The sequence below is a fragment of the Belonocnema kinseyi genome, chromosome 10, assembly GCF_010883055.1.
Source record: "Belonocnema kinseyi isolate 2016_QV_RU_SX_M_011 chromosome 10, B_treatae_v1, whole genome shotgun sequence".
Lineage (NCBI taxonomy): Eukaryota > Metazoa > Arthropoda > Insecta > Hymenoptera > Cynipidae > Belonocnema > Belonocnema kinseyi.
Window position 1 is genome coordinate 69,423,518 of NC_046666.1, and position 16,031 is coordinate 69,439,548.

The following is a 16,031-nucleotide window of genomic DNA, read 5'->3' on the forward strand; positions in this document are numbered from 1 at the left end:
AGGCATTCGGACTTCACCTCAGAGGTCCGGGGTTCAATCCTTGAGCCGGTACCTCTGGAAATTTTTCAACGTACCTTTACTGAGGTTCTGGTGGTTCGAAACCCACCTTAAGCTGTAGGTCCCCCCATCGTGTACTTGACTGCAACCCAGTCCGTCAATGATGGGGTAAAAACCAGGCTTTGTCCAATATGTCTGGGCAGACTGCTCTCATCAGATCACTTGATTGCCTTATAAAAATGCTTCCGTGACTGATGATACATACCGGGACAGCCCCGTGCAAAATGATCAAATAAAAATCCATCTCTAACCAAAAATGTCTTCGACATGTAGGGCAGTATAAGCCTGTGACAACATTTCAACACATACATGTTTTTTTATAATAATAGTAATAATTTTGCTGGCTCAGTGGGTTAGGCACTCGGACTTCACCTCAGAGGTCCGGGGTTCAATCCTTGAGCCGGTACATGTGGAAATTTTTCAACGTACCTTTACTGAGGTTCTGGTGGTTCGAAACCCACCTTAAGCTGTAGGTCCCCCCATCGTGTACTTGACTGCAACCCAGTCCGTCAATGATGGGGTAAAAACCAGATTTTCTCTAATATGTCTGGGCAGACTGCTCTCATCAGATCACTTGATTGCATTATAAAAACGCGTCGGTGACTGATGATATATATCGGGACAGCCCCGTGCAAAATGATCAACTAAAAATCCAACTCTAACCAAAAATGCCTTCGACATGTTGGGCAGTATAAGCATTGCTACTGACAGGGTTTCGCATGCCAAATAGGCTGATAACGAAGAGGAGAGGGACTAAGAAGAACACCAAAACCCATCAATGAAAAATGGAAAATATATTAAAGATTTTGAAACGCTTGTCAGCATGCGGGACGGTGGCGATGATGAGCTGCGAGATGGTCAGGCAAATCTCACTTACCAAACAGCTGGCCAGCAAGAACATATGCGACAAACGGTTAAGCAGTGGAACATCAACTGTGCCTGCTGAGGATGTTTTGGCTAGCGCTAGCTATTTGCAGCCAACCACCCCGACAGAAATACCGTGGGAGAGCATCAATTGGAATACCACAATGAAAGAGGAATTGGTGCGTCTCTATTATGAAAGTGCGAAGTTTGAAATAAACAAGGAAAAAGGATACAATTTAAGAACAAAATTTGCTGAAGAGTATCCTAATACACAAAAGGTCGCACTAAGAGATCTTATCGCTAAGGTGAAAGACATCAGGACTAATCTACATGTTACAGAAGACCGAGCAATGGAGATTAAACAACAGGTTGATTTGGCGTGGAAAAACGACGGCAATGAACATCAGTTAGAGAAAGCCCCGACAAACGGTCAAGCAGGAGCAATTGATGTTCTTCCTCAACCGATTGATGATCCAACACCACCTCATCCTCCAGAGGTAGATGATCTTATACAAACTGAGGCAGAAGCAGAGGTTTAGCAACCAAAAAAGCGAGGAAAATGGACATATCATATGAACAGAGATGTTATGCGCCTTTATTTTTTGGCAGGGAAATGTGGGCAAAGTGTGAGGAGAGAACATCATAGACTCTTCTTACTTAAATACCCAGAGCTAGCTACAAAAATAAATGAGCAGAATCTGGCAGATTAAAAACGCTCAATATCTGTAAACAGACTGCTTTCGGCTGTTGAAATAGCTGCTATCAAAATGGAAGTGGAACGGCAGCTTCCTATTGATGAGCTCGCTTTGGAAGATGTGGATAACGAAGACTTGATTGATGCTAAAGGCATAGGTGTCTGGGATAATGAACATCATGCACCGGATCCATTAGAACCACATGCGGATATTACTAACGATTATGTGGATAGGGAAATCTCAGAAGAACTACAGCACCTGGAAAGGAATTTTGGTCATGCTTTACTAGAGTTTAGATATGTAGAACCAACACTAAGGCATTCTCTGCCCAAAATGAACATCACAAATGATCTGTGTGCACTAATAGCACATCTCGACAGCAAGGTTTTACCTACTTATTTGAACGTAGCACAAAATGCATCCTAGCAAGGGATCGAGATCCACCATGGAAGATCAGGTTGGATATGGATGTCAGCAAAGTAAGGTGCAAATTGGGTCGATTAACTCAATATAAAAAAGGAAATAGAACCAGAAAGCTGATGAACCATGTTACTAAAGTCATCCACCCTCGGCACATCGAGACATTAACACCAGCAATATTGGATGAAATTTTAGACTCTTAACGACAGAGACTTGATATTCTTACTGCCAGACTGCGTCGGTACAAGAAAAGTAATGCACGAAGGCAACAAAAACAAAAAATTCAGAGAGATGAAAGAAGGTTCTATCGTGAACTGAGAGTAAAGCCAAATAACCACCAAGGCACCGAAGTCCCTCAATTGGAAGATAGGACTAACTACTGGTCAGGTGTTTGGGGAAAAATGAACAGATGCAATTTGGACACTGTGTGGTTCAAACTGGAGGAAGTAAGGGCAAGCAATAGCCCAGAAATGCATCTGACAAACATCACAGTTTTGGATGTTTCAGTTGTCTTGAAGAGGGCAAGTAATTGGAAAGCTTCAGGTCCGGACATGTTGCACAACTTCTGGTACAAGTACCTGACGAGTGTGCATCTTGCGTTGGCAAGGTTTTTTCAGAAGATCATTGAACACCCAGATTTGATGCCAGGTTTTATGCTCCAAGGTACTACGTATATGATACTAAAAAAACCTGACGCTCAAAATCCATCTGACTTTTGACCAATAGCCTGGCTTTCAACAATTTATAAATGTCTTACAGCTATCATTGCAGATAAGGTATATTCTCATTGCGACGAGAATGACATTCTTAAAGAAGAATAAAAAGAATGTTATAAAAACTCACGAGGCTGTAAAGATCTTGTCACAATAGACGCTGTTGCCATGACTCAAGCTTGTAAACATCAAAGGAACTTACACATGGCATACATTGATTACAAGCAAGCGTTTCCTTCCGTTCCGCATGACTATTTGCTTGAAGTCTTAAAACTTTACAAAATCTGTCCACGCATTATTGACTTTCTAAGCCATGCGATGAGGATTTGGGCTACAAGTATCAAGTATTTTGATCATGGACAACCAAGGATAACTAGATCAATACGCTTTACGACGGGTATATTTCAAGGAGACTCCTTCAGCGCACTATGGTTCTGTTTAGCATTGTATCCATTGAACAAAACACTAAACAGCATGTCTCATGGGTTCAGAATTCATGATAATGAGGATGGTCATGAACTGACCCATCTTCTTTACATAGATGACCTGAAGTTGTACGCTAGTTTAGGCCAGAAACTGTAGCAAGTGATCGATGTCAAAAAGCAGTTTTCCATTGATATCCACATGGAGTTTAGACTAGATAATTGCAGAACAGTGCATTTAATCAGAGGGGAATTAGGGACCGCAGCGTTAGAGAGCGAGTTCGAAAATGACATCGAGGCAATGGCTGCAGGCGAATCATATAAATATCTGGGTATTCTTGAATCTAAGGGTATTCAAAATACGATAGTTAAGACAAGCCTAATGACTGCCTTTACTACGAGACTCAAATTAATTATGAAGAGTTTTTTCAACGCGGCAAAAAAAATCAGGGCGATCAACACATATGCCAACCCTGTCCTCACGTACTCCTTCGGGCTCATAAAATGGTCTAACACCGATCTTGAAAAGTTAAACAGAATTGTTCGCGTAGAAATGACGAAGCACCGAATGCACCACAGATATTCAGCGATTGAAAGGGTAGTTCAACCACGACATTTAGGGGGTAGGGGCGTTGTAGATGTCAAAAAACTGTGTGAGTCACAAGTTATACAGTTACGAGACTATTTTAACAGCAAGCGAAATGTTCCGCTTTACAGAACCATCTGTCAAGCGGATCTTCAATACACGCTCTTAAATTTGTCCTTAGATGGGGCCTTGAATATCTGGGCAGAAACGACAGAGGAATTAGAAATACAATAGAGGCAGAAAGCCATCCATGGGAAGCACCCCAACACGTTAGATCAAAGTGAAGTGGATAGTGAGGCATTTAATATTTGGCTAAGAAAGGGTGTTCTGTATCCAGAGACGGAAGGATTCGTCATTGCAATACAGGGCAAGGTTGTCAGCGCCAGGAATTATCGCAAACACGTGTTACATCAAGACGTGGTTGACCGGTACCGATTACGTGAAGATACCAACGAATCCATAGAGCACATTATTGATGGCTGTCGCGTAATGGCTCAGAGAGAATATACGCACATACATAATGATGTAGCGGGCATTATACATTAACAACTTGCCCTAAACCTAGGACTCTTAAAAGAATGGATGCCTTTCTATGGATACATTCCAATGCCCGTTTTAGAAAGCGAAGATTACATCTTATATTGGGATGTTACTATGCAAACGGATCATTACATCCGGGCACATCGATCTGACATCGTGACGCGAGAAAAAAAGTTGGAAGAGTTTACGTCATCGACATTGCATATCCGCTTAACCGAAATTTGCAGTCAACCTATACAACCAAGATCCACAAGTATAGCGAGTTAAGGTATGAAGCAAAGACCATATGGAGGAATGTGAATCATGCATCTATTCATCCCATTGTAATTTCAGGCTAGAGGCAATGTGCACGCAAGATGCACTGAACATCTTGAACATTTAGGAGTTAGTAGGGTATTGGCAGCAGCACAGAAGGCGGTTTTATTAAACACCTGTCGCATTGTAAGAAACTTTCTTGATCATCAGGAAGCGAGCGACTAAAAACTCGTGGAGTGGCAGATAGTAGCTCTAACAATGCATCCAGAGGTGACTGTTGTCACATCCAACGCTCGTGGCCGCTCGTAATTGTATACCTACAACATCATCGCAGGAGGTTTCAACCATCGTATTAAATTATTTGAATTAACTTAAAACATTCTAATCTCATCAGTCACTTGACTTAGTCCGTGGCTATGATGTATCACCGGGTTTACCCGAGTAAAAGTTTAATTAAAAAATAATAATAATAATAACAATTTCAAAAAAGCACACTGTTTAGAACCAATGAAACTGACGATGCAACGCGTGCGCAGTGCAGTGCTACAACTTCAGTCACTCCACGCGACCGCGACGACTGCGACAGATTCCTAACCTCAAAAAGGTTTTGACATATGAGCTCTCACAGCATCCGCTGACGCAAAACAAAAGTGATTTAAATCTATATTTCGAGACTATAAAACTGCAAATGTAAAATGATTCTTTGGGATAGAGTTCGTAATCATTGTACGTGGAATGGTGGTGCTAAACAAATTTCCGTCGACGCCGTGATACCGCTTTTCGCAGTTCCCGTCTTGGCGGTTATCGCAGCACAAAACCTCCTCTGCACCGTCCTAATTTTCGTGATAACCCCTCTCCTGATTTATTACTTGCACAACAATTTCCTACGATTTTTACTGCGGACTAAGTTTTTTTTCATGTGGACAATCACGAGTGTGCTAATGATGATGCTCGTCTTCGAATGCAGTGTCGTGCCGTTGCTCGAGATCCTGCCAGAGGAGAATTTAGTTTTTATAGTTTGTGTTGTCGGTGCCATGTGCTGTGGATACAAAACTAGGATTTTAGCGGATCAAATCATACAGGAAGGAAATCATGTCCAGGGTCTAGAACTCGGTGAAGGAAGTGGGGAACTTTGTCCTAACTGCAGAAGACGCGCTCCACCAAAAGCGTTTCATTGTCGTGTTTGTCAGACGTGCATCCTTGGAAGAGAATACCACTGCAAATGGTATTTGTTCTTTTTTCTCGAGTTTACCCATTATGTTTACTTTAAGAGCATCAGTTGCGCGTGAGGTTTTTTGAGGAAATAGAAAATCCAAACAGATTTTTGAAAGTCAGATACGTTAAATAAAAATTCAAAAAAAAAAAAATATATATATAGACTTCAACCAGAAAAAAATGTGGCTATTTGTACCGAAATTGCGGTACCCGTAGCTGCGGTCGATTTTGACTTAAAAAAGATTTTAATTTTAAATCAAAACCATTTGAACTCATTCAAAAATACTCATTTTTAACAAAATAGTTGAATCCTCAATTAAAACATACTAATCTTCAAACCAAAAAGAGGGCATGTTAACCAAGAAAGATTTTTCAGTGATTAGTGTTAAAAATCTCATCCAAAATGTTGAATTTTTAAGGGAAAAAGAGGACTTTCCTGATTATTCAACAACAAAAAATGAATTTTCAACCAAAGAAACTAATTTTTTACTCAAATGATGAATTTTTAACAAAAAGAAAAAAATAATTTTTTACCAAATAGTTGAATTTTCCATCGAAAACATGAATTTTCTACGAAAAAGGATAAATTTAAAACAAAATACCTGATTTTTCATTAAAAAAAAGGTTAAATTTCAACTAAACATAGAATAGTTCAATTTACAGCCAGAAAAGTAAATTTTCAATACAAAAAAACGAATTAACCAAAATAATTACGCCTGAAACAAAGACCTTGGCTATTAATGGACCCAAGTGGGGAACCTTACATAACGGCTTCGTGAGGTTCTTCGCTTGGGGTGATTTCTAGAGAGATTGATCAGCAACCTGGGTCGGAGCAGTGTTGCGGAACGAACGTGTTATTTACATAAATAGCACGAGAATTCTGGATCAATCTGAACAATCTCTATCCCATCCACACACTACTCCTTTCCCCTGCCGAGTGAGTCACGCCTACCCCGAAAGGGAAATGGCTTAATGGTGTAATAATAATAATAATAATAATAATAATAATTAATCTTCAAACAAAAAATGAATTTGTAACTGAATATGAGGTCAACCTAAACAATTTCATTTTTTCCCAGAAAAGACAAATTTCCAACAAAATATAAGAATTTTCGACTAAAAAAGATTAAAAAATTTAACCAGAAACAAAACAGTTAAATTTTTAGTTCAAAAAATACATTTTTAAACCAAAGCAAAGAATTTTTTTAATTTAGTTAAATTTTTAAGCAAAAAAATGAATTTTGAACCAACAAAAGGATGAAATTTGTACCAAAGGAGACAAATTTTTTACAAAATAGTTTCTACCGAGAAGATTAATTTCCTAATAGAAAAAATCACATTTTCAATGAAATAGTTACTTTTTCAAACAATCAGAGGAATTTTCAACTAAAAAGATTAACCTTCAACTAAAAACAAATGATATCTTAACGAAAAATGTAATAGTTGATATTTCAGTCAAAACATATTTTTACTGAAACAGATTAAGTTTCCACCAATAAGTTTAACTTTCTGACAAATAAAAACCACTTTTAAAATAATATATGATTTTTCAAGAAAATAGTTACATTTTTTTGACCAAGAAAGATAAAATTTATACCAAAAGAAATTTTACAACTAAAAAAAAATCTTTACAAATAAGTTTCTCAACATGAAAAATCATTTCTAATTTTTCCAGAAATTTTAATAAAAATTGTTTATTTTCTTGAAATTTTTCTAAATTATTAAAATGCTTCGAATTTTTTTTTCGAAATCTCTAAAAATTTACATTTCGTTTCAAACTTTTGGAAATCCTGAAGTTTTCAAGTTTTTAATTATATGTGCAGTATTTTAAAACTTTTAAATATCTCTAAAACTTACATTAATTGTTAAAATCTTCTACATTCTTTTCCGAAATGTTAGGAAATCATTTAAAATTTTTTTCAGTTTTCTCTTGAAATAACTTTTCAGCAATCAAATCATTAAAAAATTTCACAGTAGTCTTACAAATAAATTATTCTCCAAACCTTTCAAAATTCTCAGAAGATTTTTTTTTCTTCGAAATATTCAAAAATCTACATTTTGTTAAAATGTTTTTGAAGTCACCTCGAAATTTAAATTATATTCGAAACTTCTAAATATATTTTTAAATGATTCAGTTTTCCTACAACTTTTTAAAATTCTATAAAATTGAAAAAATTGTCCTAAAATCTTCCAGACTCTTTTTCGAGATGTTTTGAAATCTTTATAGAACCTCAAATTAATTTTCTAAAACAAAACCTAATCATTCAAAGAATTTCCAGAAATTGTATTTGTCGATAATGACAATTTTTACCTGTGTCGACATTGTTTACATTTCGTAAATTTATATAGTTTAAGTTTTTATCCATAATTTCATTTTTCTCATCTTTTTAATAGCATGAAAAGGTTTGCGAATTATAGTGTGGTAGAAAAATGTTAAGAACAAGATTATTTAAAAATATTACACTATAATTTACTGTTAAAATATTCTCTTATCATTATAGTTCAGAAACATTTGGAAATAATTTTGATCATGAAATGAAATTACTTATTTGGAAATATCAATATACAAAATTAATGGTATTAAGATATGTACTTTTCAGGTATTTTAAAGTATATTTTTGTTGCGTTATAAGCTTTTTATTAAGTAAAGGTATTCTCCCCTTAGAAAAAATATTTTTCTTTGAATGTGAAACTTCTCTATTGTTACGACGATTGTGTAAATGCGAAAGGAGTCAAGCACTAAGATTCCCTTCAGTATGCTAAACTAATCACTTTCTCAAAATAATAATATAATAAAATATATTATTTTTAATGACTTTTTTTCTCATGATTTCAATAATAAATAATATATAAACGAATTTCTGATTTCCTTTAAATCTGCAAGATTATAATCGCTATTATCATTTAAAGTTGAAATATCAATTACATGTGATTTTAAAATCCTAATTTAATTTTCAGTTTTCTCGAAACTAGATACATTTTTGGGAGCAAAATTTTTTCAGTTCGCGAGAGCATAGAAATATCTCGAAAGTACTTTTTTCTTCCTTTTTTATCTGGTATTGGTGAATTTACAACACGTTTTTAGTTTCATGAAAAAATTGGTGAATGGTACTTGATTCCTTTTCCTGAATGAGTTTAAGTTTGAAAATTTAAATAATTGAAGAAAATTTCAACTTGTTCTCCAGGTTGGATTGCTGCATAGGTTCCAGTAATTTACGCTGGTATCTAGCTTGTCTACTTTTCTCAGCAATCGCTTTTATATATGGTTCCAATTTAACGATGACTACTGTTTGTCATCCATTTATACTGATTGGAACCGTTCTTCTACCAGATGACTGCAGTGATGTCTACCACGAAATAGAGTAAGGAAATGATTTTTTGTGGATAAATTAGATAAATTATTTATAAATAAACTGCAAAATAAAAAAGTCATATATCGTTCTCAAATGTAAATATATAAATCTAAACTTATAACTGGAAAGAGAAGTTGTTATCCATTATAAAATTGGAACAGTTAAAATATATGTTCATTAAAAAAAAGTATTAGAAGGTGAACACTTTAAAATGCAAATGTATAAAGTTCAATAATTAAAAAATGAAATATTTCAAGTTGATCAAGTACAAAGTTTAATTTTCTAACAAATAAGTCAATTTGTTAATTAAGTGTCATATAAAGTCGAGCGTTCAAAATTGAACCATTTGAACTTTATATTTAAACAGGAGAGTTAACTATTTACGAATTAAATAACATTTTTAATCCAAAATACTTTTTAGTTAAATCTATACAAATTAAAGTTTTTCACGTTCACATAAATTTTATATCACATAATGCAATTTAAAATAAGTTCGGTTCCACGCTCTTTTATGATCAATTTAATTGTTAATTTTCTAGGTATAAAGTCATTCAGTTTAATATTCGTAATTGTAAAATTTTGTACTTTACTAATGTTCCTTTGTATATTTTCATTTTTAAGTGTGAATTTTCAATTTTAAAAATGTTAAAAGTGCATTCTTGAAGACTTTAATAATTAAAAGCGTTTCAAATTGAAATTTTCTGATTAGAAAGGTTTAAGTTTGATGAACTATAAACCTAAATTCATCAGTGATCTTTCAAATTGAATTGCATTTCAACTATTAAAAATTGAACAATAAATGTTGTTTTAGTCTAAAATATTCCCTTGGTTAACTTATTCAACAAGACAATTTGCTAATTTAGAAAAAGTACAGTTTTTTTAAATTTAGCAATATTTTTCATTCTAAATGAACAAATATGAATCAAATATTCAAAACTAAATAATTTGAAACTGAATTGTTTCAAATGGAAATCCTTAAATCGTAAAAATTCCAGAGTGCTACATTTAAACTTTGAATGTTACAATTTTAATTGCTACATTTAACAAATTTTAATTTTAAGTGTTGAGTTTTGAACAATTAAAAAATTATTTGTTTGAAAGGACATGAAATAAAAATAATTTAACATCTAATCTAAAAAATGTTATGTTAAAAAACATTTTTTTTCTTCAGTTTATAGAATTGAAAATGAGCGCGAGGATTTACATTTTTAAATCAGAAATCTTTAAACCGTGCAGTTTGTTAAAGCTTAAACCTTACAATTTTGCTATCAGAAACCAGCTTTTAACATTTTGGAAAAATTAGGCGTAGTTTTTTGTAGAAGTGAAATATTTTTTCTTTAAATATATATTCCATGTAAAATTTCCTTAATGTAAAGATTTATAAAAATGTAAAGTAATTTCTTTCTCCAAATTTTTCTTGAATGAAGAAACCTAAGCTTTTCTTGTGAGAGCAAACTGAATCCAAAAATTTTTATTTTTTTATTCTAAAATGAAAACTATTTTTCATTTAAAATTGTTTTATTCTACAGGGTTTAATTCAAAAATGTTCACAGTTAAGTCTTTTTGTTTTAGTTTGTAGATAATTTTTTTTTAAAATAGATACTGTTAAAAGTGTTTATACAATTTCAACTAATAAGCGTTAGAAATGAAATAATTTGGATTTTTTAATATTACAAAATTTCTAGACGTTTTAAGTTCAAAAATTTCTGCATATCGATTGTACATGCACATTTTTAAAATATGAAAAATTTTGAATTGAAGATTTAAAAAATATTACTTTTTAAAAATTATCGATATGTGACTAACTATATATTGTTTATGCAAATAGTGGAGATTTCCAAATGCGTGCAAAATATTGGCATCCATGAAAATATTAAAACTACGAAAGTAGATTTCTTTTAAACATATATTACTAATTTGAATTAATCATTTCTTGAATTATTGAACTCGTTTAATATATTTTTAGAACTCCTGATATTTAAAAATGTGATAATATGGATTTTTAAATAGTTTATGTTTTTAACATTAGACAATAAAAATACAGGACGTGTACGTTTGCTATGCCCACATGCATTTTATTTGAACGAATTTTAAAAAAATTCAATTTATATGTATAGAATTTCAAATGATTTCTAACTTTCTTAATGGGTTTTCGATTTCCAAAGATTTCAAGGTATTTTAAGGAGTTTTAATGACATATGAAAATGTCAAAGGCTTTTAAAGATTTGAAGTTAATATAAGATTCTAAAGAATTTTTTTTTCAACAAATTTTGGTATTTTTAATATTAAAAAATTGTTGTTTATTTTATTCCAACTTTTTTTTTTACATAAATTTAATCAATAAATTTAATTTATATCCAAAGATTTCCAAAAGCTTTCTATGTACTTATTTTGACGGATTTTTACGATTTCATGGTGTTTTAACGAATTTCTGGAGAACTTTAGGGAATAAATTAAATTTTATTTCAAAACATTTCTACGGATTTGAAGAGTTTCAAGGGTCATTAAAAAAGATTCCAAAGAATTTAAAGAGATTTGGGTTGAAAAATTGTCGAACTACAAGTATAAAATAAAAATATGAGTATTGAAGAGTGTTGTGTCAAATTTAAATTCAAAAAATGAATACATAGTAAGGATCAAATAGCAAGTCTTAACAAAAAATATTTAATTATACTTATAAGCATAACAAATTAATTATTAATAAATACATTTTTAGAAGAGGAAATATTGCTAAGGGACCGTATTTAAATTTTGTATCAGCTTAAGGGGGAGGGAGGGGTTGAGAAATTTTGTTATGATTTGTTTCGGAGGGGGGGGGGGGTCCTTCGTTCATGTGCGTAATTTTTGGAAATTCGTAAATGAACAATAACTTAAATTAATTGTACAAGAATTTATTATGAATTTAACTTTACGCGCCAAAGAAACCTGTTAAGTGAAAAACGAACTTAACCAACAACAATTTTTAAAAAAGTCAGAAAATTTCTATAAATTTCAACGACTGTCAAACAGAATAAATTTGTAATATTTCCATTTTGATTTGAAATGGCTTTATTCCGTTTATAAAAGATTTTAGATGTAAAATATTATAAGTTTAAGATTCTGATCTTTAATTATTATTAATCAGGGAACAATATTAACTGGTTTTTATGTTTGTTGAAAATTCAACTATTTCGTAGAAAATTAACTTGCAGTTTAAAATCATCCTTTTTGGTGGAAAATTCTACTGTTTTGTTGAAGATTCAAGTAACTTCGTAGAAAATTTACTTCTCATTTAAAACTCATACTTTTATGTTGAGAAGGCAAATGAAAATCTTGTTTTGATAAAATTTCAACTTTTTTTTTAAAATATGTGTTTTTATTTCAAAGATTTCTCCATTTTAGTACAAACTGTATCTTTCTTAGATAGAAATGCAACTGTTTGGTTAAAAATTCCACAATGTTGTTAAAAAGTCATCCTTTTCAGTTGAAAATTCAACTGTAATCTTTTTTAGGTAAAAACTTAACTTTTATTCTTAAAAATGTGAATTTTTTATTAAAAAATTCATCTGTTTTAGTAGACATTACATCATTTTTGGTTAAAAATGCAACTCTTTGTTTGAAGATTTAACATTCTTGTTAGTCATCCATTTTGGATGAAAATTGATCCGTTTTGTTGAAAATTCGTTTTTTTCAGGTTGAAAATTTTCGTAACAAATTCTTGTTTGAAACTCATATTTTAATCTTAAAAAAGTGATACTAAAATCTTTTTTGTATGACAATTCAAATATATTTTAAAAACATTTTTCTTTAATTTAAAACTTTATCTGTTTTAGTAGAAATTTCATCTTTCTTTGATGAATATACAACTGTTTCGTTGAAAATGAATCTTCTTTGCTTGACGATTTAACTATTTGGTTTAAACCAATTTGTTAAGAAATCATTTTTTGCCGATAATGCATATTTTTAGTATAAACTTAATTTCTTTGGTTGATTGTTTCGCTTTTTTGTTGAAAACTGATATTTCGTATTAAAAATTGAACTGTCTGGCAAAAAATATAAATATTTTGTTAAGATTTAAAAAAAGAGGTTTATATCTTTAGTCAAAATTTAACTATCTTCTTGCAAATGATAATTTTTGGTAATGTTGAAAATTCAATTTTTGTTCAGAAAATTCGTCTTTTGGCTTGGAGATTCAACAATTTAGGTAAACTTTTTTTTGTCTTCATGACTAAAAAATCTCTGTTCATTGAAAATTCGGCTTTCTGGTTATAAAATTAATTTTTTAAAATGAAACTTCATCTTTTTTGGCTGAAATATCAACTATTACACTTTTTGTTGTTAAGAATTCATCTTTTTAGGTTGAGAATTTAATTATTTTATGAAAATTTATTTATTTTGTTGAAAATTCAAGTATTTTGTTAAAAAGAGTATTTTTTTCTGTTTAAAATAAATAAGTAAATTTCAAAAATTCGTATTTTGTATCTGAAATATTGTCTGATTTCATTTATGACAGATCCGATCTTAAAAATATTACATGATTAAAATGCTGGTAAATAATAAGTTCAAAGAAAAATCTGAGAATTTTGAAAATTAAATTTTCATCCTGAAAAGCTTATTTTAGATACAAAAACTTCCATAAATGGATTTTTGACGACGTAATTATGCCTATTAAAAAAAAACAAGAATTCTTTAATGGCAGAAATCATTAAAAAAAATCATTTAACATGATTTAAAGACTATCAAGTTTCTTATATAGTAAAAAGATTTTTTTTTATTTTTGAAATGTGATAATGAATGTTTAATTTCCCCATATTTTCCCTATTACAATTCATCCTTTTAATTTAAAAATTTTAATTAAATTCTGAATGTTTGTGTCTTTTTTATAGTTTCTAATTCTGGAATTTCTTCGATTTCAGCATTGCAGTTTGCTTCGTTTCTGCAGTTTACAGTCTACTTGTCGGTCTAGTCATAACATGTTATTTCATCTATCACCTTTGGCTCATTTACCAGGGGATGACATCCAACGAAAGACGCAATCTGGGTAGGGAAAGTCACTGCGATGACGGAATGCTAAAAAGTGTATCTCGACTCTTTTGTTGTAAAACGTAGGTATCGATTTTCGTTCAAAGTCCTCAAAAATCACGTCAAATTATCATCCTTTCGTCTTACGTGATTTTGAAATAATTATGCGGAACATAAATCGCGGATGAAAATTGAACAAAGCCAATCACAAAATGTCAGAAATTAAAATGAGGATATTTTTTAACTTTATTTCTACTTTTTCATAAACAAAATAAAAAATGGGACATTATTTTGCCGAAAAATGAAAATCTCAAATGTTGAGAAATATCGGAAATATAATTTAAAACCCGAAAAATGTTTATGAAGTTGAAATATTACAATAATAAAATTATTGAAGTTTAAAAACTCGACATTTGAAATTAATTTTCGATAATTATATTTTTGGTATTTTCAAACATGGCGGATTTTCCTTTTTCGGCAAAATGACGTTATCCCGAAAAAAAAATCAGGAAATTTCTCATTTAATTATCTTTCATATTTTAATTTACTAGTCAGTTAGGCCTAATAAAAATAAAAAAGTTCGAATTTTTAGTCCTCGTTTTAATTGTGAGACGTTCAAACCTGCTACGGTTTCACGACTAATTTTAAAATTATATGAATTTAGTCGAGGTATCTTGTATTTAATGAGCTATTTATTTGCTTCGCAATTTAATTAACCACTTTCATTAAATCCAGTTATATGTGATCTTTGTTAATTTGATGGTACTTGGAGGGAAATTGATTTCATTATTTTTTAGATGAAATTCATTCTGCAAAAAGGCCAAAGGCTCAAGTCTGTGTTATACATATAGAGACAGAAATTTTTGGTGGTAGAAAATAAATGGAAGTAAATGTGGTAGAAAAACTAGCATATTTAATGTTAAGTTCCTTCTTTGCAAGCGTTTTTCTTAAAGAAAATTGTATTTTCTTCAGTACGACGCTCTCTTTGTTGACAGAGACTAGAAAGACTGCTATGTCTATTCCTTCAGTGTTTTTTTTTTCGAGGCCTTGCATAAGTGCATTTTAGCTAGTGAATTAAATCATGTGCACAAATGAGTATGAACCTATTTTATTTTTTTATTACGTTTTTGTTTTTATTTTACTTTCTGTTTTATTGCGAGAATAAGCTGGGAATTATTTGGCCACAGTTTCGAGAAATACAAGCATTCTGAGATTTACTTTCCAATTCCAGGCATCACAGTACCCTATTTTCAAAATTTGGTCCCTATAGTACCCTATGTGTAGCTCATAATGTAACTATAATAGGTTCACTTTTCTTTCATTAAATTGAATCTTGGGTTATATTAACTACATATTTCTTAATTGTCTTGAATTTTTTTGAAATATTTCAGCGTATTTTTAAAGATTTAGAGACATTTTAAATAGATTTCAACGATTTGAAGGGATTTTAAGAATTGTTGGCATTTTTAAAACTTCTAAGGCATTTTCAAGAGCTTTTAATTTGAAATATTTTAAGGAATTTTAAAAGATTCCCAGGAATGATGAATCAATTCAATTAATTTGAAGGGATTTTAAAGCGTTTGACATATTTTAGGATATAGAACTTTCTACAGTTTCGGAAGGTGTGGAACGGTTTTACAGGAACTGTATGGTTTAAGATATTTTAAAAGATTTCACAGGATTTTATAAGATTTTCGAGTAATGCAATGGTTTCAAGAAATTTTGAAACTCTCAAGGTATTCTAATGCCTTTTCCAGGATTTCAGGTCATATCATTATAGAATTTTACGTAATTTTATGATATTTTTAGTAGATTTCGAAAAATGTATTCTCGAGAACTGAGGTATTTTGTAGGATTTCAAAGAATTTGAAATATTTCGGGGAATCTTAAAAGAGTCTAAGGAATTTTTA

General features: G+C 31.3%; 1 protein-coding gene across 1 annotated transcript; it reads left to right on the plus strand.

The window, feature by feature from the left end:
- Positions 1-5,112: 5,112 nt before the first annotated feature.
- Positions 5,113-15,580, plus strand: LOC117182215 (palmitoyltransferase ZDHHC23). Its single transcript, XM_033375290.1, has 3 exons — positions 5,113-5,777; positions 8,953-9,129; positions 14,016-15,580. The coding sequence occupies exons 1-3, from the start codon at positions 5,248-5,250 to the stop codon at positions 14,206-14,208; spliced, it is 900 nt and encodes a 299-aa protein (XP_033231181.1). The 5' UTR covers positions 5,113-5,247; the 3' UTR covers positions 14,209-15,580.
- The last annotated feature ends 451 nt before the right edge of the window (positions 15,581-16,031 follow it).

Excerpts from the sequence above, each read along its gene's own strand:
- LOC117182215 (XM_033375290.1), top strand. The coding sequence starts at position 5,248 with ATGATTCTTTGGGATAGAGTTCGTAATCATTGTACGTGGAATGGTGGT. Across the intron at positions 5,778-8,952 it reads AGAGAATACCACTGCAAATG|GTTGGATTGCTGCATAGGTT; the intron begins GTATTTGTTCTT and ends CTTGTTCTCCAG. Across the intron at positions 9,130-14,015 it reads GATGTCTACCACGAAATAGA|CATTGCAGTTTGCTTCGTTT; the intron begins GTAAGGAAATGA and ends CTTCGATTTCAG.